Here is a 21,792-nt window from a genome sequence, read left to right on the forward strand (position 1 = left end):
TCTATAATTATCTCTCTCTCTCTGTATATATATATATATATATATATATATATATATATATATAGAGAGAGAGAGAGAGAGAGAGAGATAAGGTATATGTAAAAGATATATATATATATATATATATATATATATATATATATATATATATATGCTGCTTTTGTTCCTTTAAGTAGGACATTTCTGCAATATGTTTATTTCTTTTTTTCCACACAATAAAACTATCTTTAAGCTAAAATGTCCCAGTAAGTTGAATCAGTTCTTTCTCTGCGCTACGCTTTGCTCCCCTCTAGTTGATCAGTGTTTCATCATCTCAGGAGAATATATAAAAATAAAATATAATAAGTAATATAAGTAGTAAAACGTTGATACTTTAAAGAAGAAACAAACAAGCAAAGCAAAACAATGTGGCAATTATGGTGTTTTTTTATCGTGTCTAACGAAAACCTGTATAACTACAAATAATATCAATAACAAAGAAAAATGAAGAAAAAAGAGGTTTCGTTGTAATATTATTTATGGCTACACTGCTTTAGAAAATCTACTAATCGCTAGTGTAGAATTTTAACAATTTACCCCAAAGATTTATTGTTACTTTACTAAATTATGCAATATGCTTTAAGCTTGCAAAGCACTACATCAAGTAGGATATTGTCTTGCACCGTATACCTTCTTTATAATTCAACCTCCACTGAAACCTTGAGTCAATGACCAGAATATTTGGAATTTCACTGAAGACGAACTTTGCAGATGCTGATTTACGACAGTTTCCCAAACAGACCGCCGTCACACTTTACGGCAGACCGTGTGGCTCGCGGAGCAGAGGCAGGCAGCTGGCAGAAGGTAAGTTACGAAAAAAATACCCATAGTAGCTCCTGTTGTTCCCAGTTACACTAAAGAACTTCTCAGGCAGTTTCAGTTTATCTTGCAGAGTTGCTCTTTCTGTGTTCTGGCCGCTAAACCACAGCGGCTAACGTTAATGCTAGCGCTCTTCCATGCTAACTACCGGCTGAAGTCACCAGTAAACCACAGAACAATTTAATAGTTAGAGCAAACAACGATTCATTGTGAGGAAATAACTGCATTTCTACAGTTTATTCACCCTTGCTTAAGTTCAGTTCATTTATCAGCTGTATTGTGTTAGATAACAGCTGACTAACTTCTATTCCAGAAAGCGAATTTTTAATAAAAACTCCGAGTTTGTCAACTCTGAAATGAAGAAGAAAGCTGTATTTTTAGTTTAAAGACACAGTCATCACTTTATAGGTTAATGTGTAATGTTGATACACATTAAATAAATAAATCTAACTGCTCTAAGGGCAACCAGAGCAAAGCTTTTGCACCATGCTGAGGTTAAGGTTCTAGTTGTCTAGTTAGGACCAGACAAAGACCTAACAAAAACATCTACTATCTAAATACATCATGGGCATTTTGAATCGTGTAATATGATCCAAGCTTTTACTTCTGCATGCTTTTCTCATCTGTCCTATATGATTTACCAGGATAGCAGGTCGCCTGCATATGGGCGGGGATAATCAAGCAAATATATTCACCTGTTCACCTGTCTTGACTTTTGTCTTTGTTAGAGAGTGGGTGAGCTGGGTTGCTGTATTTTTTGTTGACCGCTTTTTTGGCTATTTTTCTTTGATTGCTTTGATTATAACCTTATGCACGTTATCATGAGTTGTTTATCTTTTCTTCCCTAATAAAAGGTTAATTTTATTATTTGGAGCTCTCAGTGGATTCTTTTGTTTAGCATGTCGGATGAACAGGCTCAGTATCGGTCTCTCAGCGACTCTTGTTCGTTTAAGTCGCTACACACACATTTCCTCTGTTCTCCATACACACCCCAAGCAGGCCATCAGGAGTGTGTTGTGTGTGTGTAGTGGAGGTAGACAGAAACATGTGGTCTGGTTGTCCTTAGACTATGAAGGTGGTCTCCGCCAGCTGCAGCCTCCAGCAGGGGGTCTGTGGGTGCAGATGGCAGCAGTGGAGGATGAAGAACCTTCATTATGAATAGATATGACAAGCTGTCTGGATGCCAGGGAGGGAGCATGCTCAGGGTTTGCTCATGCAGCTGAACTTTATGTTGCGGTTCAGTACTTTCATGGTGGTTTGCATTTAGTGTATTTAAATGAGCTGTCAAACGTATTGTCGGGCGACTTTTCATTTTATTGCTTAATGTTTAATTAATTTCTTAACAAACGTGTCTTTTAACACCACAAATGCTAATTATGATTTATTACTCTGCCAAGGAACAAAGCGAAGCTACATGATGATTGGCATCTTTCCATCTGTTGGTCTGTCTGTGCGCAACATTACTCAAAAAGGGACTTACAGATGTTGATGAAATTTTCATGAAAGGTCAGAAATGAAACAAGGACCACATGATTAGATTTTAGCAGTGATGCAGCTTATAGTCTGGATCCACGGATTTGTTAAAGATTTCTGTATCATTGTGAGATAGCGGCACGGCGTCACTGTAACCATGACAACAAGTGAACACTACGCCAGCTGCCTGCTGACGATGTCATGATTGCGATCCTACTACAAATTGACCACTGCGGACTTGTCGGGACTCAACCACCTATTTGTGATTTTTACTGTGGTCTGCACCAAACAAGCATGTTTCCTTTTATCTGTATACGTCTGTAGCCATGCTTGAATCTACTGACTAACCATTGTGTGTTTTACTGGCTTAGGCAATGCGCATTGGACTGCCCAGTGCTGAAACACTGCAAGGTGGATCCTTTAAAGCTTTGATTTTGGTGAGTGCAGATGCCTTTAGCACAAAGCTTTAATTCATGTGGGAATGTTTGTTCATGTTTGTTCAATTCCGTGCCTTGTTTTAATGTAATTTGTACCCGTTGTTGCCCTGTTGTGGGCTGGGTTTAATCTTCTCCTGTGGTCTCTCCCTCCAGACAGTGCTGCTGAGTGTGTTTATGTTCCAAGTGCTGAGGACGGTTGGACTGAGGGCGTTCTCCATGGCATCTGAGACGTACACATCGGGCACACACTCTGCTGCCTTTGTCACCTGTCCAAATGACACAGTTGCTAAAGATTTGGCCAGGTGGTTTATTCAGCAAGACAGTTATATTTTCTAGATTTTTTTTTAATTTTTTTTTTTTTTGGTCTGTTTAACGTGGTTATTGAATAAGTAAAAGTGTTATGTACTGCTTGATTAGAAATAATTTGAAGTCAACAGGATTCAGCATTTTTGACTTTTTTATTCAGTTGTGTTTGATTCATTTTGTTCTTCTATCTCTTAGGGGTATTGTGGAAAGAAAGCTAGCTGCTTGTGTCAACATTGTCCCAGCAATTAAATCTATGTAAGTTGTGACATGGCCACTTTTCATTGTAATGTTATACTGTATTGTGTTGGTTATCTCAGTATGCACACGTTTTTAGCAGCATTTCAGATACGCTACTTGGCCTTACACCTGAAATCATGTTGTTTTCAGATATGAATGGCAGGGGAAGATTGAGGAGGACAATGAAGTGCTTCTGGTGAGTCCTGACCAATTCTTGTAATTTCCATTGTAAAATTTAATTTGAAATGCAGCTAAATCCTAGTTCTACTGTACACCGATGGAGCAAGTACGATCACTGCTAGTACTATTCCAACTTACTCGTTGAGGCTACAGCTACCTCTATTACCATTAATGCTGTTACACTGACCACAGCTACAGGTGCTCCAGGATTTTTTATTAATTCAATTTTAAATGAATAAAACCGGATTTTTTTTCCAACAATTGTAGTCTATAATGAAACTTTTTTGCACATTTCTTACAAATCAAAAACTGAAGTCTGTCATATACAAGGTGTTCAGACCCTTTGCTGTTACAGTTCACATTGTGGTCAAATTCATAATCCTTGAGATGTGAATAGACTCCACATTTGGTAAACTGATTGGAAAAAGAAAGGCACACACCAGTGAGGACAAAAACAAAGCCATGAAGTCCAAGGAATTCTCTGTTTACTTTTGGAATGACATCTCAGCCAAGCATGCACCTGTGCATTGATATGCAGCTGTTTCTAAAGCTTTGACTGTTTCAAGAGCACAGTGACCTCAATAACTGTGAAATGGAATAAGTTTGGAACTCAGCAAATGACTTGTACTCACTGACTGTCCCTAAACTTGCAATTGATTATTAAAAGTGCCTGAAGAGACAGAAATTAATGGCAGTGCTGCTCTTTGTGATCTGTAGCGTTCCACAGTGGTACATCAGTGATGTCAAGGTTCATTATTTGAGTTTGAAAACCTTAAATGCTTTGATTTCAGAGAAGATAGTCAAGATACTGCTTAGTTTCAAATCTCCTTATATGTTTTGTCCACTTCAGTTGTTAAATTTTATAGCCACTGACGACAGATCTCCAGATCAGACTGACGACATGATATGTCTGCTGGGATTCAAGGAGGTCACAGTGACAGATTATGTAATCGTGGTGTCTTACATCCTTCACTCACACTGTTTTGAACTGTGGCCAATGCTTGCTCGTCCATCGTGTGCATCGCTTGGAAAGGTGATTGAGCAGAAGGGGGTCGAGACAGACTTTGAGGATCAGACCTGTCAAAAACCATGAGCATTATTATCCTAAACTCAGAATGTGAATCATCAAGTGTCTGATGAATTCTCTCCTCATCTAGATGATCAAAACAAGAAGTTCCAAGGTGCCTGCTCTTGCCGAGTATGTCCGGTAAGTTTCATTTTAATCTCAGGCCAAAATAAACCTTACTTCAACTTAATGACATTATACTGAACCCCTTTCTGGCTGTCATTAATGCAGTCGAGGAGTCTGAGTTGAGTCTGTACTGGGTTGACTCATAACTGCTATTGTCCTCTCTAGCTCTAACCATCCTTACGAGGTGGCTGAAGTCATCAGCCTGCCTATTGACCAGGGCAACCCGCCCTACCTGAAATGGATAGGAGACGTTGTACCTGAGTAAGGATGGACTGACAGATGAGTGGAAGAATTAACAGATAGATGTAAAACTGCATCTGAAAATAATGTGAAATAAAATTTTTTACAACACCCCCAGTGTTTCAACACGTTAGACTTATTCTGAACGCTGCCATCCAAATCTGTATCATTAGTAACTGCATAAAAGCTGGCTAGTACAAGGTTCCCCATTGTGACTTTTTTAAAAAAAATTAATAAAAACACATTTTCTAACATCCACTTTTTGCCGTGATCTCAGCCTGCAGTGTTTTTACCTCTAGAGGGCAGCGTTGGTCTGTCATTTTCAAGATGAACACCACTGTCTGCTTATTTCTTTAGGAAAGGCGGTCGTTTGAAAGAAGCCGGAAGAGTGTTTTTCATTGGTTTCAAGTATTTCTTAGTGAACATGTGACAACGGTTACATTCATGTACACATTACATACTTGAGTATTATGCAGTAGTTCAACTGACATGATTGCATACAACACTAGGTTTTATTTCACTTTGAAGTACTTACCAATATCACTTGTAAACATTTATTTAGCCCACTGCCACCACATTACACTTGGCTTTAGTACTTCACCAAAGCTCTGACAACATGGCTGATAATACAACGTCGTAATACTGAGAAAAAAACAAAAAGAGCAAGGTGATCTTGCAATATAGCTTGGCAATCAGGGGTTTGACCTAAATCTATAAGCCTTAAATACAGGAAATATAGACTTTACAATACATTACAACACACCTTTACTAATTTTACCATTATCTAGTTTCTTTACATTGCCTGTACCATCATGTTGTCTCACTACACCTAAAGCAGGGAATACTACAAGAAAATATCTGCTAAAAAGTAGTGAATTTTCTTCTCTGCTTAAAAAAACTATTAATGCAGAAAAAGTAATTATTTACGGTGTCTCAGTCTTTAAATATTCTATTTAAATTCTTCTCATTATCTGATGTTCCGTTTAATATGTGTGAGGATGTAAATTATTTGATAGAAAATTAGGGGAAAATTTAGAGAAGCCAACATACTTTTTCAAATCCAGTCCAGACTCACTAAACATTTAAAACAGAAAGAAACTCGCAGAGGAAACAGAGACTTTAACTAAGGTATACCTATTTAAAAAGTATTATTGCACATTTGTCACAGGTATGAGCCAAAGCAAGCAGTTATTGGTTAATTTTAAAGACTTCCACTGGTGGAAATCAACTTTTGAACCTTGTTAACCCTGCATTTTTTTGTGCACTACAAGACAGATCAGAAGTGAAATAAGCAGCCAACGACATCACTTTCCTTTGTGAAACTGCAGTGTACTGATGGCGGTCTCAAAAACACAGATTCAGACAGATGGGGTTTTGCATACAACAAACCAGAGGAGAACCAGTCCTTGGATTAGAGCTTTCTGTGTCATGAGTCTTGGAATTGTTTTCCAATTCAAACATGTACAGCTGGATTACTCAATATTACAGCTTGTCATAGTGTAACAGTGTTTGAGCATAACTATGTGTGAGCTGGTGTGGTCAAGCTCAGTGGGGGAGAAAGAAGTGGGGACTTAATAGATCTACACATTGTAAATCAAGCAACAGTGAAGTTACATCTAAACTGTTTGGAGACAGGAAAAGATTATTTTGATGTAAAGGACACTTCCTACTATGTAATTTTAGAGTTGAGTTTTTAGGGGTTTATTCAATGTCTAGACAGGAGCTTTAAAAGGAGGAAAGCATCACTTTGACCTACAGCAATGAGTGAAATGTGCGTATGTTCAGACATTTGTAGCTGCTGCTGCATAAAAGTGTGTTTGTGAAAACCAACTACCTTTGTGTTCTGTTCTCCAAATTCACAAGCAAACACAGCTGACATTTTTCATTTCACAATAGTCATTAGTCATGTTATCTCCCACTGGGACGTGGTTCATACAGTGCATTAGCAATTTAAGTACAAGATATTAAAGCAACACTGATGATAAAGCAGGCCTCCACTGGTGTGACCAACTTTGTCAGCTGGTTACGCCTGATTTTTTTTTTTTTTAAGTGAGCAGCTACACACCGCTTTATCTATGGCACGAACAATAGCTTAATAGCTTGTTTTATGCATCAGGAAGGGACTGAAAATAAAAGTACTACTTCCCACCACTATGACTAACACAGTAGCTATCCGTGCCAGGAAGAGACATAGCAAAAGTTTTTCATTATCATCATACATTCGCACTTGTTTGAAATCTGGAGCCCTGTGCAGTGGTTGAAGCCCTAATCACCAAAATTTACATGGGGACATAAGTCTCTGATAGCCTTTCTGGTGTCAAATCTAGGCTTCTGACAATTTTAAGGAACCATGGCTAGCAGAACATTCTCATTCTCAAGACTGAGGGTGACAAACTGAGACTAAAAACACTGTTTCTGACAATAACTGCATTCAGCCACTTTCCAGGTGTAGTGTTTTTTTTTTATGTGTTCTTGCTTTCTGTCAGCTTTCCTTTGAGTTCAGTTCAACGTGGTTAAAATGGTGCCTGCTTTTATGCTGTGTCAAAGTTAAATTGTTTTTACACACTCAAACGATTGCAAAGTGACTTGCATTGATATTGGCAGACTGTTACATGACACGCATCAACTTCAAAGACTTGCACATTGTGATGTAGTCACTCCTCATAAGAAGCAGGTAGCGTCATCCACTGCAGACATTCTCTTACAGGTAGCTGATATCGAGCACAGAGTTTTGATCCAAGAACTCGTCAGAGCCAGTACCCAGCTCAGACTTCCCCCTCTGCACCACCTGGGTCCTCGAGGCCTCTTTTACTCCATTTTGGTTTGCATTGTGTGACGTTTTACATATTTCTCCCAGCTGCATGGCCCCTTCTGTTTCAATGATTTCCTCCTCTTCCTCACCAGAGTTTTTCCTGTGCACACTGGTGGCTCCCTCACTTTTTTGTGGTTGGAGCACAATGCCGCCCCACTCCTCTGTGGGTCGCTGCACCTCAGTGCCGGCCCTGTCGTTGCTTTTCACCCTGCGTGAAGTGCGGCACAGGGCCTTCCTGAAGCCCCTCTTGAAGTTGTCAGACAGAAATCCGTACAGTATGGGGTTGGCACAGCTGTTCGCGTATGAAAGCACGACAACAAAAAAGTACAGTCCCCTGAAGTCTCCAGGCAGGACCACGAGGAGGTTGAGGATGTTGAGAGCATAGAACGGTAGCCAGCAGAAGACAAACACGGCCACAACAACCACCACCATCCTGGTGATTTTACGCTCGGACTTCCTGCGTCTGGATGATGTGGCCTGCGCCCGTTTCCCAACACTTCGCACCTTTGAAAGACAAGATGAAGTAATTTTAAAAACACAATTTTACAAGTAATGGGCCAGCGCACCTAAATGAAAAGAAAAACACATTTTGTTTTTTCAATTGGTATCTTGCCATTGTTTCTGATGATATGGCTGGAAAGATGGTGCTTTTTTTTGTCTCTTGATTGAATTGATTGTTTAAATATTACACAGAGTACAGACGACTGTAGAGCAGAATTTTTTAATACAAAATTATTGAAATCTCTTTTGCTCCCTGGAACGACATATACCTGGCACAGGATGCTTCTCCATCATTACTGTGCGTATTTTGCTTTGGTACAAGCACCGTCCGGCACTATTAGTAATATACTCAGAACAGTCCAATTATATGGGATAATAGCATCTACCAGTGTGTTTACTGAGTTCATGATGAAAGCTGTTTAAAATGCTTCTCTGTACTGCAGCTTCATTTAGAAGGATTTCATTGTGAATAGGAAAAACTGGACTTTTTTGGCAAAATTATTCTTTGTAGTGAGACTTTGCTGTACAATAGTCTTCTAAAGTGAGAAGAACTATCATCACTGGTTTTTATAGTGAAAGTTTTTTTTATTTTTCTCACAGTCAATTTGATGTGATTCATGCTGCATTGACGTGACCATAAACACTAATCAACACTACAAAAACAGGCTACTGTTTAAATACCTGGTTCTTAAAGGCATAAGCCTCTTAATATACAAACTAACTGGAGAAGTTAACCAAGATTCTTCAGGGGCATCACTGCTGGAAACTCGTTACAGAGCTTAAATATTTGTGATGTGCAGAACTAACAACAGGCAGAGGATAAAGTTTATGCTGTTGGCAAACTGACAACACAGTCTGCAGCTGAAATGTGATTCCATGTGGCTTGTGGATCAGTTTGGGATTAATTCAGCAACTATGACACTGAGTCTACCTCACAAATTCAACAATGAAACATTTTGAAATCATGATCCCTCTTATTTCCCTGGGCCATTAGGTATTGTAGTATTTGAGCCATCTGCCAAGCCAAAAATAAAAGGGAAACTAATTTCAGGGAAACATGATGGAAATAATTAAAAGTAGTAGTCATTCATAATTGGAATTATTACAAAAAAAAATACATGGAAAAACAATTCCAGAAATAGGAGCTCCAAACACTTCCCAACTCACTTAATAATAAATGTATTTGTATAAATGCAACCAAATATACAGTATGTGTTACTGTACCTTGACGACAATGAGCAGGTAGCACAGGCAGATGACCAGCAGGGGGCAGAAGAAGCCAACAGTGCATGTGTACACAATAAAAGAAGTCTTCCACACTTCTGCTGGTTCAGGCCACACAATGCTGCAGTTTCCATCATCCTTCAGCACATCTGCAAACACCACCACTGGCAGCACCACCACAAAGGACCCTGCCCAAACTGTGGCACTGATAGCCTTGGCCACACGGGGGCGCCGCCACCAAGAGGACCGGATGGGGTGCACCACTGCCAAGTATCGGTCCACTGACATCACAGTCAGACAGAAGATGCTGGTAAACTGGTTGATAGCGTCCACTGTCATGACCACACGGCACATTAGAGATCCAAAGGGCCACGACAGCAAAGCGTTCTGCACTGCCAAGAAGGGCAGACCTAGCATAAAAAGCTCATCTGCAATGGCTAGATTGAGGATGTAGATGTTTGTGACTGACTCATTCTTAGTGTAGTTGACGACAACATGGATAACCAGAGTGTTCCCCACCAAACCAACAATACAGACTATCCCATAAATAAGAGGGATAAAGATTCCAGCCAGACCAGGGAGGGATCTAGGTTTAGTTTTAGTGCAGTTTGGGCAAGTGGTGTTAAAGAGTAAAGAACCATTGGCTGGGTTGAAACTGAGAATCGGTTCAGAGGGAGTGGAGAGAAGCAGGAAATGGGAGTAGGGCGGAACAGAGTTGTTACTCCACATAGCTGTAGAAGCTTCCTGAGGCAGCAAAGAAACCTGGGTGGCCTGGATGAGCTCCATTGTAGTGTTAAGGCATGTGAGACACCAGACGTTGGTGAGATCCAATCAGTGACAAGTCAGCAGACCTACAAAGAAAAGCAACATCAGTAAATTTTGTACATTTCATGCACAGAGGCAATCTGAAGGGCTTAATACAATAATAGTGTAGACTGACATTTGAGCAACTACAATAATTAATTTTTTTGTTGAAACTTTGACAGAGTTGAAGTGAAAGATTCTTGGAATTGTGAGTTAGGTAGGGGACTGAAACAAGGAGGCAATTAGCTTAACAGACAGTCAGGTTCTTTCCAGAGTTAAATAATGTCTTTCAACAAAGATTTTTTTACTCTTTTGCTCTGTTGGCAGAGGTTAGATCAATAATATATGCATTCTCATGCCCATCCAAGACAAAGCTATAGCCAGAGATGGTATAAAATAAGATTGACATAGTGACTGTGATGTCACCCATTGGACTATTGTTTCAAACTTGTTCCACATTTGACATTTTCGACTGAAGCCTAGGATCTAGTGGATGCACCATTGTCTGCAATTACAGCATTCAGCCTGTGTTGCTAGGTCTTAATCAGCCTGGTACATCTGGACACTGCAGTTTCACCCCATTCTTCTTTGCAAAACTGTCAGGCTGCAAGGAGATCATAAGAGAACAGCCTTTATCAAGACCAGCCACAAATTTCCGCTTAGATTGAGATCTGAGCTCTGTCTCGGCTGCTCCAGAATTCACCTTGTCTTTAAACCATTTCTGTGTACATTTGGCTGTATGCTACGGGTCATTGTCTTGCTGGAAAACAAGTCTTCTCCCAAGTCGCAGTTCTCTTGCAGACTGCATCAGGTTGTCCTCCAGGAGTTCCCTATACACTGCTGCATTCATAAATAAATTCTGCTGAACATCTCTAAAGCTCCCCATTAACCTGTTAGAAATGGTTAGTTGACTCTGTCGAAAAGTTTAAACACAAGGAGCTGTGGTTTGTGGGGTTTATTGCTGGACAATATCTTGGATGGAATCAGTGATTTCTTGGAGTCAAGCAACCAACAGAAGTGCTAAGTGGTAGTTTAGGGTTATATGGCAGTAAAAATGGTAAGACACTGACAACAGGTGTCAAGTATGGTCACAGTCCTCTTGTCTCTAGCCTTACTTTCTCATATATCTTTACTGTCAGCTCTCTTGAATGGTCATATTTGCATTTTGACTTTTGTCACATACAACTTCTTAATGAATATACTTAGAAGGTATTTGGTCTAAGGGCTTGGTGGTTAGCACTTTCACTTTACAGCTAGAAGATCCCCGATTCGAGTGTCGGTCTTCCCGGGATCTTTCTGCATGGAGTTTACATGTTCTCCCTGTACATGCGTGGGTCTTCTCTGGGTTCTCCGGCTTCTTCCCACAGTCCAAAAACATGTTGAGGTTAATTGGTGAATCTAAATTGTCCATAGGTGTGAATGTGAGTGTGATTGTTTGTCTGTATATGTAGCCCTGTGATAGACTGGCGATCTGTCCAGGGTGTCCCCTGCCTTCGCCCTAAGTCTGCTAGGACAGACTCCAGCCCCCCTGCGACCCTAATGAGGATTAAGCGATGTATAGATGATGGATGGATGGATGGCATATGTATGAACTGGTAGCTCTTTCCCCTTGCTTTCTATCTTTCTGCTATACTAGGCTAATGCACAGATTCCATCGATGTTCTCAAAGTGAGTCAGTCTATTTCCAAAAATATGAAACTACTACTACTGCTCCTTATTTCCACCAAGAAATATAATGCATTATACATTATACATACATTTAAAATGTGGTAAATACCATTTTTAACAGGAAGGGACAGAAAGGATAAAAAATCACATGTATGGACACTGATGTGTTGACAGTTCTTTTTGAAATTGTGATGCAGAGGTTGATGATATGACCAAAAGTTCAAAAATTTTGGTCCAATCTCAACCCAGCAGCCTGACGAATACTAACTACCAATAAACTAAACAACACTTCTTCCGTCACAACAAAAACAAGCCAGCGCTGGAACAGAAACATAGAGCATTTAGTTCCATTAGGACAAGTCTTGTTTATGAAGCCATCACGACTTCTTAATAACCACCATGCCACACGCAGGCACACCCTCATCCCTCGCAGCGATGGCTAATAACTGGCACTCCGTTAGGAACAAAATGTACTGACCTATCAATAACAAATAGCCGAGGCATGTCCTCCACAACTCTGACTTTAATATATACATTAATACATACATGAGGATGATGGGAAGAGAAGGGGGAAAAGATGATAAAGAGAATATGAGGGGTTGAAAACAAGTGAGAAATATTGATAGGGAATATGACACTATGTTTGGAAATGTTTTTTTTTCCATCTTTTCCTTCACACCTTTTTAGTGTTAATAATGCAACAGGCATTATTGGAACAAACAGAAATAGAAAATGGTAGGTGCGTGATCATGTTTGCTTCCTTTCAACCAAAGGGCAGCTACATCACCACCCTAAAGTCATCTCCTCTGTTCAAACACACATTCAGACATTTATGAGTCTTCCTCCTGTGACAAAGGAGCAGCGAGATGTACTGTATAACTCCTTTCTAGGCCAAATGTAAGAGTTGACAAGAGATCAGGCTCTCAGTTATTAAATGTAAATACCAGAGGATTACAACTGTTGTGTGTCTGTGAGGTGATCTGAGCTACTCAGTACTTCTATGACTACCACAAAATACATATACACATACTCACATAATGCAGCATGTGAGGAGCAACTGTTAATTGATTTAAACCAGGAAAGACTGGACAAAAGCTGAAAAAAAATATATGTGGAGTCTTTGGCGATTAAAACCCAAAGTGATGTCTTCCTCTTAAGGGAGTGGCGATGCCATGACCTGCACAAGAACATCCCCCGGAATGGAGTCTAGACACTTGTAGTGGTTGTGCAGGGGTGAAGAATAATGCTGAACCCCTGAGTGGATGCGATGTGGGGAATGATGAGTTTATGGGAAAGATCTACGTATGCTGGTCCTGATGAGAACCAGAGTTAAATGGGCTGGAGGACGGTTGCATCGATCTGCTCCTGAAATGTCAGCTGACTGCAGCAGAGAAAGGAACAATTTGTTTTTTTAAATGACAGCATCGGAATGGAAAGGTTGTGGTAAAGTCTGATTGGTTTAACAGAGGGAGGAGCAGCATCAGTCAACTGATGTGATGAGTTTCCCCTTAGGGATCAATAAAGTATTCTGTTAGGTGTGGGAAGAGGGCGAGAGAGAGAATAATTTAATGGATGGTATAAGCATGACATAGTTGTTTGCTGCATCCAAACAAAATGTGATATTTGACAGTATAGAGTTGCATAACAATCATGTGGTAGAAAGGCACAAAAAATCAAAACTCTCCAATATTTTAAAAAACACCAATTAATGTTCAGTCACTGATTATTTTCAGGTAATGTCAGCTTATGGGGAGCACTGCAGTACAACCAATTAAGCAAAACTGTTCAAGTGAAGTAGCCTGTTATAAGTGCCCACAATGTTGTCATTGACTGAAGGTAGGACTGTAAGAATATTTTAAATCAGCTAAAACACAACATCCCATATTCCCACTCTGTGTCAAAACAGCAAACTACTATGTAAATATCAAACAATGAGGATGCAGACAATCTATTAAAAAGGCGGCCTTTTTTTACATAAATGATGAGTGAATGAAGGAATATTCTAACTGAAGTAACACAGATCTCACATGGGCATCCAAGATGCAGAGATTTCTTTGTACTGCAGGGACCTTTCCAGTGGCTTCATAACCTGGTTCTGTAATAGTGCATTTTGCATGATTGTTTGGCCTGTATTTTCTGTATAAATAGTATTCTAATCCAGCATGGTGACTAATGCATTGACAAGTGGGATGTTTAACTCCACATTTCCTGAGCTCTTAAAAAGTCCAAGCCCAGTTACATATAAAAATATGGACACATTCAGTTATAGAGTCTATATCCATGGTTAAAATATAGATTCATTCTTTTTTTAACTACCACATTGGTAAAAAAAAAAAAGAAAAAAGAAACAAAGTTGAATTACATAAAGGAGCCAATACAAAAGGCTCAAGATAATTGTAAAAATCAATTTCTTCTTTAATTATAACCTGAAGGACACCATGTAGCAGTTGGCATTAACTGCACCACACTTGTATCCTTCTGTAAATCCTATGTGGTTACAGCTCCACTAAAATGTTTTTCTCTAAATCTATACAGTCACTAAATGTCCCACTGAAGACGAGCAGTCCCTTACTCATTGGCAGATAGGAGGCTCACACAACCACACATTTACCAACTTGATTTCACCCTTGCAACAGCCGCCCATCGTAATCTCCGATAAACACAATGAGACTAGGCCAACAATATTCCTTTTCCAAAACGCATCACCTCTTTTGTCTTCCATTGTGTGGCCAGCTCTGAGAAAAACGTTCTGGGAGATGTTGCTATGGTAATGTGAGGTCAAGACAAGGCTTAAAAGACCCTGAACGGAACAAATCAAAGAGATAAAAGTGGGCCTGAATGAATGCTGATTGAAGAGTGACTGGTCTTTACATTCATGTACAAAAGCAACAATGGGCTGTGTGTGTGAGGGGACAGGTGTGTGATACATGCTTTTGTGAATGTGTGTATGCAAAATCTGTTCCCTGTGCGTCTGCTGAGTGTAGATACTAGTTGAGAGATGTCAGGGAAACATTTATGTCACCACTTTCATATCATTTATAAGTTGATGTTACTCATCCATCCATCCATCCATCCATTATCTATACACTGTTTAATCCTCATTAGGGCTGTGGGGGGGCTGGAGTCTAGCAGGCAACACCCTGGACAGGTAACAGTCTATCACAGAGCTACACAGCACAGAGAACAAGCACACTCACATTCACACCTACGGACAGTTTAGAATCACCAATTAACCTCAGCATGGTTTTGGACGACTGCACAGTGGCTCGGTGGTTGGTACCGTCGCCTCACAGGAAGAAGATCCCGGTTTGCATCTCAGCCTTCGCAGGATCTTTCTGCATGGAGTTTGTATTTTCTCCATCTGCAACGTGGGTTTTCTCCAGGTACTCCTGCTTCCACCCACAGTCCAAAAACAAGGAAAGGACTGTGGGAGGAAGCCTGAGAACCCAGTGAGAACCCACGCTGCACAGGGAGAACATGCAAACTCCATGCAGAAAGATCCCAGACCCAGCCTGGGATGCCAACCGGGGATCTTCCAGCTGTGAAGCGACGGTCCCAACAACCAAGCACATTGCAATCTTGCCTTTCAAAATGATGTTTCTGTTATCAAACTGTATTATGATTCACATTTTGAAAGAAAGAGACTTTGTCCCTTGAAGACTGAGATATAGCCTCCAGTTTAAAAGAGCCACAAAGTCTGCTTTAGGAGGTGGAGGCAAAAGCCCGGCACAGAACTTTCCCCCAGGAAACTGAGCTCTTGTCTGTTATTTTTAGACTCAACTTTTGTTTTTACTTGATGTTTGGTGTTATGGTTTTGGTTAAAATACTTGCTTTTACAGACGGTGTAGAACAGTGTAGAGCTTCTCCTCCAGGTTACAAGTATCATTAAGGAATGTAATCCGGGAGAATGTAGCTTAGTTATATATGAACACTTTTTTTCAGGAGACAGGGCTACATGTACACCCGAGTCAAAACCCAAGATGCGACATTACCTACCAGAGTCTAGATTGTTGTTTTTACCTGAAATATACTCCAAGGTAAACATTCACATCTCACAACACAGACATGGAGAAAGTCAAGCCCAACAGTTGTGAAAAAATGAGACTTGAAGTTATTCTTCCACAGAGTCAGTCTACAAAGGACAATGTGTGCTGACAGGTTTTCATAGTAGATGTCTCAATATGTCACGTTTTTTTTTCACGTTTATTTGCAAAAAGTTCCTCCATTATTCTACTATAAAGATTAAATAGCCCTAAGTTTTAGTTTTACCCTCCTTACTCTCAGTCTCAATTCTAGCTGCAGCAGAAATGAATTTCAGAAATGAGAAAATATCTGCTGTTTGTGACAGTTTTGTACAAAATGGCTTTAAAATAAGACTGGAACATCTACACTTCCAGTTTATTTGTTCTACTCCAAATGATCAGTACCTGGTCAGATGGGATTTAAACCAGAGAGATTTACTCACTTGCTGAAGCAAAAGGATTAAAGTGCAGACAGTCAGGGTAAGAATAAGCAGAATCCAATACTAGCATGGCTATTGAGCTACCAAAAACAGTCCACAAGCTGAAAATGACACATTTTGTCAGCATTGTTTCTTTCCTACCCCTTGTTATTAATAAAATACTAAGCACTCATTGACCTTATATGAACAAAGACTGGACATGAATGGCTCCTGTGTCAGAGCTTCATCTGACTGAGCTCAATGCAAAGTGAGTGAGGCAGAGTCGATTTGTAACAGTATCAGCTTCATGGTTTGCGTGTGAAGTGGTCAAAGCAAATGTCATATTTGTATGAATGAGATTGTTGAAAATGTGAGTCCTGGTCAGACAGAAAAAAAACTGATCCTTCAACAGTTATTGTCACAGGGCTTTGGTGGCAAGCCATGGTGCTTCATGTCCTGGCTAGTCCTCCTGCAGGACAATCTACTTCTCCACTGATTCCTATGTTGATTGGTCCAGATATTGGTCTAAACATCACTAAATTTAGTAATTCTGCTACTTCCCTTCCATGACATGCAAGATTTGTGCACTCATACCTCCAAAGCTACACTGTATTCAGAGATGTACAGATAAAGCGACACTGTTTGGAACACTAATAGTGGATATTCTGTGGTGTTTTGGAATTCTTTCTACCTGCTGTGAGCTTCAGTAACACCACCTACATTCAAACTCAACAGTTTAGTAACTGATGTCTAAACAATACATTTCCAAAGGAGCACCTTTTAAGCATCAGTTCCCATGCTGCTATAGCTGTGACTTCACTGAAATGACACATTTTCAGACACCATTTCTGTTTTACAACCAAGCCTCTGTTGAGCTTTAACCTCCGTCACGTTTCAGTGCCGGTTAACCTCTCACACAAAGGACAACGTGAGAGATGGCAAACGTGCCTTTGAATGAATTTCAATAGCTGACTTCTCTGAAAGCGGAGCTGTTACTGACAGCATTGTTGACTCTGTGTAGGAGAGGCCTCTTCATGATTACATGGTTGATGGTGGGGATGGAGAGATGTTTTCTCCTCACTGAAATCCTGAGTGATGCCGCTTCACACAAACAACCTGCTCATTATATTAAGAGGCCACAAGGTCACCATTAAAACAGATGTGTGTTTGGTTAACAAATGAATTCATCCTGATTGTTCAAAGGGCCACTGTTAGCTGATAGCTGTTACGCTCAACTGGGAGCATTTCCATTGTTTTCACACTTTCATTTTTAAAGAGTAGCTTAAAGAGCTGCACCCTCTTCACCTGCATATTAAAGAAATGCAACAGAGGAAGCAGTGACTGTAGGAGGTAAGGACTTGAGGTTATGTGGGGTGTGATGTAGAATGTCAGGGCACCCTGGGGAGACTGACTGGCCACCACTGAGTGTAGCATGGAGAGACAGGGCTGCTGCTATTAATACGCAAAACAGTCGATTAGACATTGTACAAATAGGGCTTAAAGTATAGCTTACTTTTGCCACTGTCAAGGAGAAGCCAGGGAATCAGGCTGAACCAAAGTTTCAAGTCCAAGCAGACAGTTAAAAGCAAGATTTGAACAGAAAAAGCAGGTTTTATTTCTCCACCTACACATTTTCCACAGTGAGAACCCCAGATCATCACACCTGATGACGATTCCACGCAAAATAACTACTTCCACGCATGATTGTGCCCCATAATGGAAAATATATGCCCACAAACACACAGACACACACAGTTGCCTTTTGGATAAGCATTCACACACTGGAGGCTGAAATCCACTCCTGCATCAGTGAATTTGCACCATATGCAGCCATACGAAGAGGCAGCTGATAAATACACTGATCTGCCACAATGTCCAAACCACCTGGCTGATATTGTATAGTTCCTCCCTCATGCTGGCAAAAACAGGGCCATGGACACATTACCGCTTGGGGGTGTTCTGTGGTGTCGGATAGGGAACTGACGTCTCTCTTAAAGACATTGTGTTGCAAATTCAGATATATTCCCTAAATTGTTTACCACTAATTGGCCATCGTTACTTTGGGCCTTGTGAGTTGAAGAGTGTTGCCTCTGTTGATCAGGATTACTCCGGTGCAAATATTATGCTCAGCATTAGATGTGTTGGGTTTGGAGTCAGGTTTAACACCAGTTTTTGCATCGTCGAAGGAGGCTGCTGTTGTTGGAGGGGAGTGCTTGGCCTGCAGCAGTGTTTAGGTGGATATAACATCCATATGAATACAGGACCCAAGGTTTCCCAGCAGAACATTCATTTGAAACGTAAAGATCAGTGTTACTGTCTTTACCTGTCGGTGGTTTTAATGTTATGGCTTATCAATGTATCCAATGTTAGTGCATTTTTGGTAGTCTGAGATAAGTGTGACATCTCAATGGGAATCATAGTTAAGCCTGTCACAATTATTACATAATCACCTGATCGAAATCATCTGAGCTGACTACAGTCCTTTTGCATAATAGTCTAAATAGTTTCCATTCACCTGCATAAAACCCACTGGATGAAATCCACTGTAACATTGTCAAATGTCATGTTTCAGTCAATCTTTCTACATCATTTTCCACTGTCTGCACGCTCTTCTTCTGCCATGGTTTAATGACACCAGCAGTTCATCTTGAGACACTTAGCTTCTAATATTTCATTGTATTTCAATGAACACCTATTGACAGCAGTTATCAATGCAAAGTCACTTATGCACAAGAACAAGGAACAGGTGATTTGTCAGATTTGCAGCAAAAAGCTGGAGGTCAAAGGTGCTCATACCGGTAATCCAATTCTAATAAAAGCATAAAACAAACAGAAAAAGCCAATTAAATTATTGACTATCTGTATGTCCATTAACTGTCAAATAAAATTTGATGATAACAATAGTCCTAAATGTTTTACATTTAACTCAGCTGCATTTGTTTGGCAGCTATACTGAGTATTTACTTTGTAACAGAAGGTTTTACAGCACAAAAAGCTTCTTTTAGCTAAATATGATGTATTTGTAGAGAGATTTTTAAAAAATTAGCTCCACCTCCACATGTCAGACCATTACATCCTCACAGGCCATTGCCTTAGCATTGTTTCTTCCTTCGGTTCTTCCTCAAAGAGGATAATTCAATGCCATAAGCTTCATCATGTGTATTTTGATAAAGAAGTCACATACATACATAGAACAATCTCTCTTGTGGGAAAACAGTGGATTTTATTTTTTTATATATATATATATATATATATATATATATATATATATATATATATATATATATATATGTGCACTTTTTATTTAGCTGACAGATGATAGAATCCTTTTTTTGAGAACAAGAGAACACAGGTGGAACAGAGATACACCATCAGCTAATTGTTTATCCACCAGTCTTATTCCCTGAGGGAGTCTCCTTCCTCTCTTGCTGTTCAATTAACGGATTTGCAGGGTTTAGATCCAGTCTGCATCCCATCCACATATCTGCCTTCACACTTCTCACTAAGACGACTGACTGATGAGAGCTCACAGACTGGCCGGATGCTGATCAATGCTTTTACAAGCTCAACATGCAGATAAAGACAAGACAAACACAGTTACAGAACCGTTTTGAATGTAGTTTGCACATATGCGTAGACACGTGGATAAACATACAGGGCTCACATTCACATATTGGCATGAGTCATTTAGACCTGGGGGAGGGATTAGAGACTTTACAGCATCCACAGTGCACATAAAGTGGATTTTTGGGGAGGTATACACTACTTTAGAGTGTATTTCTGTTAACGTGCTACACAACCGTCCTCCTAAACTCAATATTAGCAACAATTATGTCCTCCTCCTCCCACACAGCATGTGGAACACAGTCAGGCCATACGAATTCATGCCAAATTGGCCAGATGAACAGAACACGCTAAAAAGCTTTGAAAGCAGCAGAGTGGACCAATTAAATAAAAAGCTCACGTTTCCCCCAGCAGACTGTGAGAGAGGCAGAGAGAAAAAAAGGGTCATGGGAGGCTGAGTATTCTTTTCTGTTTCACTGCAGTCCATTAATTTCAGCAGTGTGCCTCCAATTACAGGTGCAGGCTCAAACAGATAAAAGATTGGGAAAATGTAAACCCTGGATCAACAGCGAGCACTGCAGCTGGTTCCTTATCAGGCAGGAGTGGAGGGGGTTTTATGAGACACGACTCCCTCCTTCCACTTCTTTTCATGCTTCTCTTTTTTTCCCTCTCCTATCTTCCCTCCTGCCCTCTTTATACTTCTTCTCCTTTCTTCACCTCTTCTTGTTTCATTTCTCTCCTCTTTTATTAACTCTTACAGTTAATCAGTTTTCTTTCACACTTCTCTCTCTGCTTCTCGCCTCTCATATTTACCTTTCCTGCCTTTTTTTTCCCAGCTTTTATCCATCTCTCCACTCTTTCTTCTGGTCCCTCAGTTCTAGTGATTGCCAACATTTGTAGCTTGTAACCCCTCAAAGCAATTAATGCCCATAAATATGGACACGAGGAGTGATTTTTCCTGCACAGATTGTTGAAGTTACATGATATTTAAAGTCACAATCCAGTGATATATAAGGAAAAGGCCCTTTTGTGATCCCTAAAATTATCTTGGGACCCCCATAACCACAGTATTCCTTCACCTCCACTTCATGTCATTACTCTGCTTCTCTGCTTTTCTTAGGTGTGCAGTGACTTATTTACATAGGAGTGGCAGAAAATGTAAAGGGACATTTTCCTCATTTTTTGATCAGCAACATGACCAAAACAAATCCCATCCAAATAAAGCAATATCTGACATATTGTTTAGTAGTAATCCAGAGAATAACAACGTTTCCCTCAGATAGGTGAATACAAATACCTCTGTGTAAAATTCAAATGAAAGTGTATAGAATCCAGCAGCTGTTATTAAAATGTGTGCAGAAGTTTATTACAACAGGATGTGTAATCACACCATAAAACTCATTCTGCTGTAATCTAGATGTGTGTCAGTAAAAGACAGTTTGTCTCTGTCCTGATAAGCAAACGGCAAGTGGAAAAATTTTACTAAGTAAGTAACATAACTCAACGTCTCATTTTGTCGCCATCAGTTAGTTCAGTATCATTGTCCGACAGTTTGAAATGAAAATGAGCGAGACAGAAAACACAGGAGAGGCAGCCATCACAGTTTTGATAAAGACACGAAGAATGTCCTTACCAGCGTCCACTCAGTGGGTTTTCACCAGCGCCGTGTAGTCCTCCTCTCACTACGTTTCATGTCACTAACTGTCGCGGTGGGCGCAGAGCTGCGTGTGTGCGCTCAGAGCGCACGAGGAGCCTCCACCCTCCATCCCTGCGCGCACACGCTGCGAGGACCCTCGTTGGCATAACGCACTCCAACCGTCACCATCTCCCCACCTCACCTTTACCCCAACACTGA

At 40.2% G+C, this 21,792-nt stretch overlaps 2 protein-coding genes across 3 annotated transcripts; one reads left to right on the top strand and one right to left on the bottom strand.

The window, feature by feature from the left end:
• Nucleotides 1-718: 718 nt before the first annotated feature.
• On the top strand, nucleotides 719-5,034 carry LOC111577595 (protein CutA homolog). Its single transcript, XM_023283940.3, has 7 exons — nucleotides 719-843; nucleotides 2,703-2,768; nucleotides 2,922-3,070; nucleotides 3,270-3,329; nucleotides 3,462-3,507; nucleotides 4,649-4,698; nucleotides 4,849-5,034. The coding sequence occupies exons 1-7, from the start codon at nucleotides 751-753 to the stop codon at nucleotides 4,946-4,948; spliced, it is 564 nt and encodes a 187-aa protein (XP_023139708.1). The 5' UTR covers nucleotides 719-750; the 3' UTR covers nucleotides 4,949-5,034.
• Nucleotides 3,687-21,742, bottom strand: si:zfos-169g10.2 (somatostatin receptor type 5). Of its 2 annotated transcripts, none has more exons than XM_055009930.1 (3): nucleotides 21,596-21,742; nucleotides 9,461-10,311; nucleotides 3,687-8,239 (listed from the first exon to the last, which is right to left on the bottom strand). In XM_055009930.1, the coding sequence occupies exons 2-3, from the start codon at nucleotides 10,244-10,246 to the stop codon at nucleotides 7,625-7,627; spliced, it is 1,401 nt and encodes a 466-aa protein (XP_054865905.1). In that variant the 5' UTR covers nucleotides 10,247-10,311; nucleotides 21,596-21,742; the 3' UTR covers nucleotides 3,687-7,624. The 2 variants fall into 2 exon arrangements, with proteins under 2 accessions (XP_054865905.1, XP_023139695.2); XM_023283927.3 differs by having other exon boundaries at nucleotides 21,571-21,719.
• Between the last annotated feature and the right edge of the window lie 50 nt (nucleotides 21,743-21,792).

The sequence above is a fragment of the Amphiprion ocellaris genome, chromosome 4 (genome assembly GCF_022539595.1).
Source record: "Amphiprion ocellaris isolate individual 3 ecotype Okinawa chromosome 4, ASM2253959v1, whole genome shotgun sequence".
NCBI classification, from domain to species: Eukaryota; Metazoa; Chordata; class Actinopteri; family Pomacentridae; genus Amphiprion; species Amphiprion ocellaris.

Coding starts and splice junctions, on each gene's coding strand:
- si:zfos-169g10.2 (XM_055009930.1), bottom strand. CDS start 10,246: ATGGAGCTCATCCAGGCCACCCAGGTTTCTTTGCTGCCTCAGGAAGCT. Junction 8,240..9,460: donor ACCTGCTCATTGTCGTCAAG/GTACAGTAACAC, acceptor TGTCTTTCAAAG/GTGCGAAGTGTTGGGAAACG.
- LOC111577595 (XM_023283940.3), top strand. CDS start 751: ATGCTGATTTACGACAGTTTCCCAAACAGACCGCCGTCACACTTTACG. Junction 3,071..3,269: donor GTTGCTAAAGATTTGGCCAG/GTGGTTTATTCA, acceptor TCTATCTCTTAG/GGGTATTGTGGAAAGAAAGC. Junction 3,508..4,648: donor AGGACAATGAAGTGCTTCTG/GTGAGTCCTGAC, acceptor CTCCTCATCTAG/ATGATCAAAACAAGAAGTTC.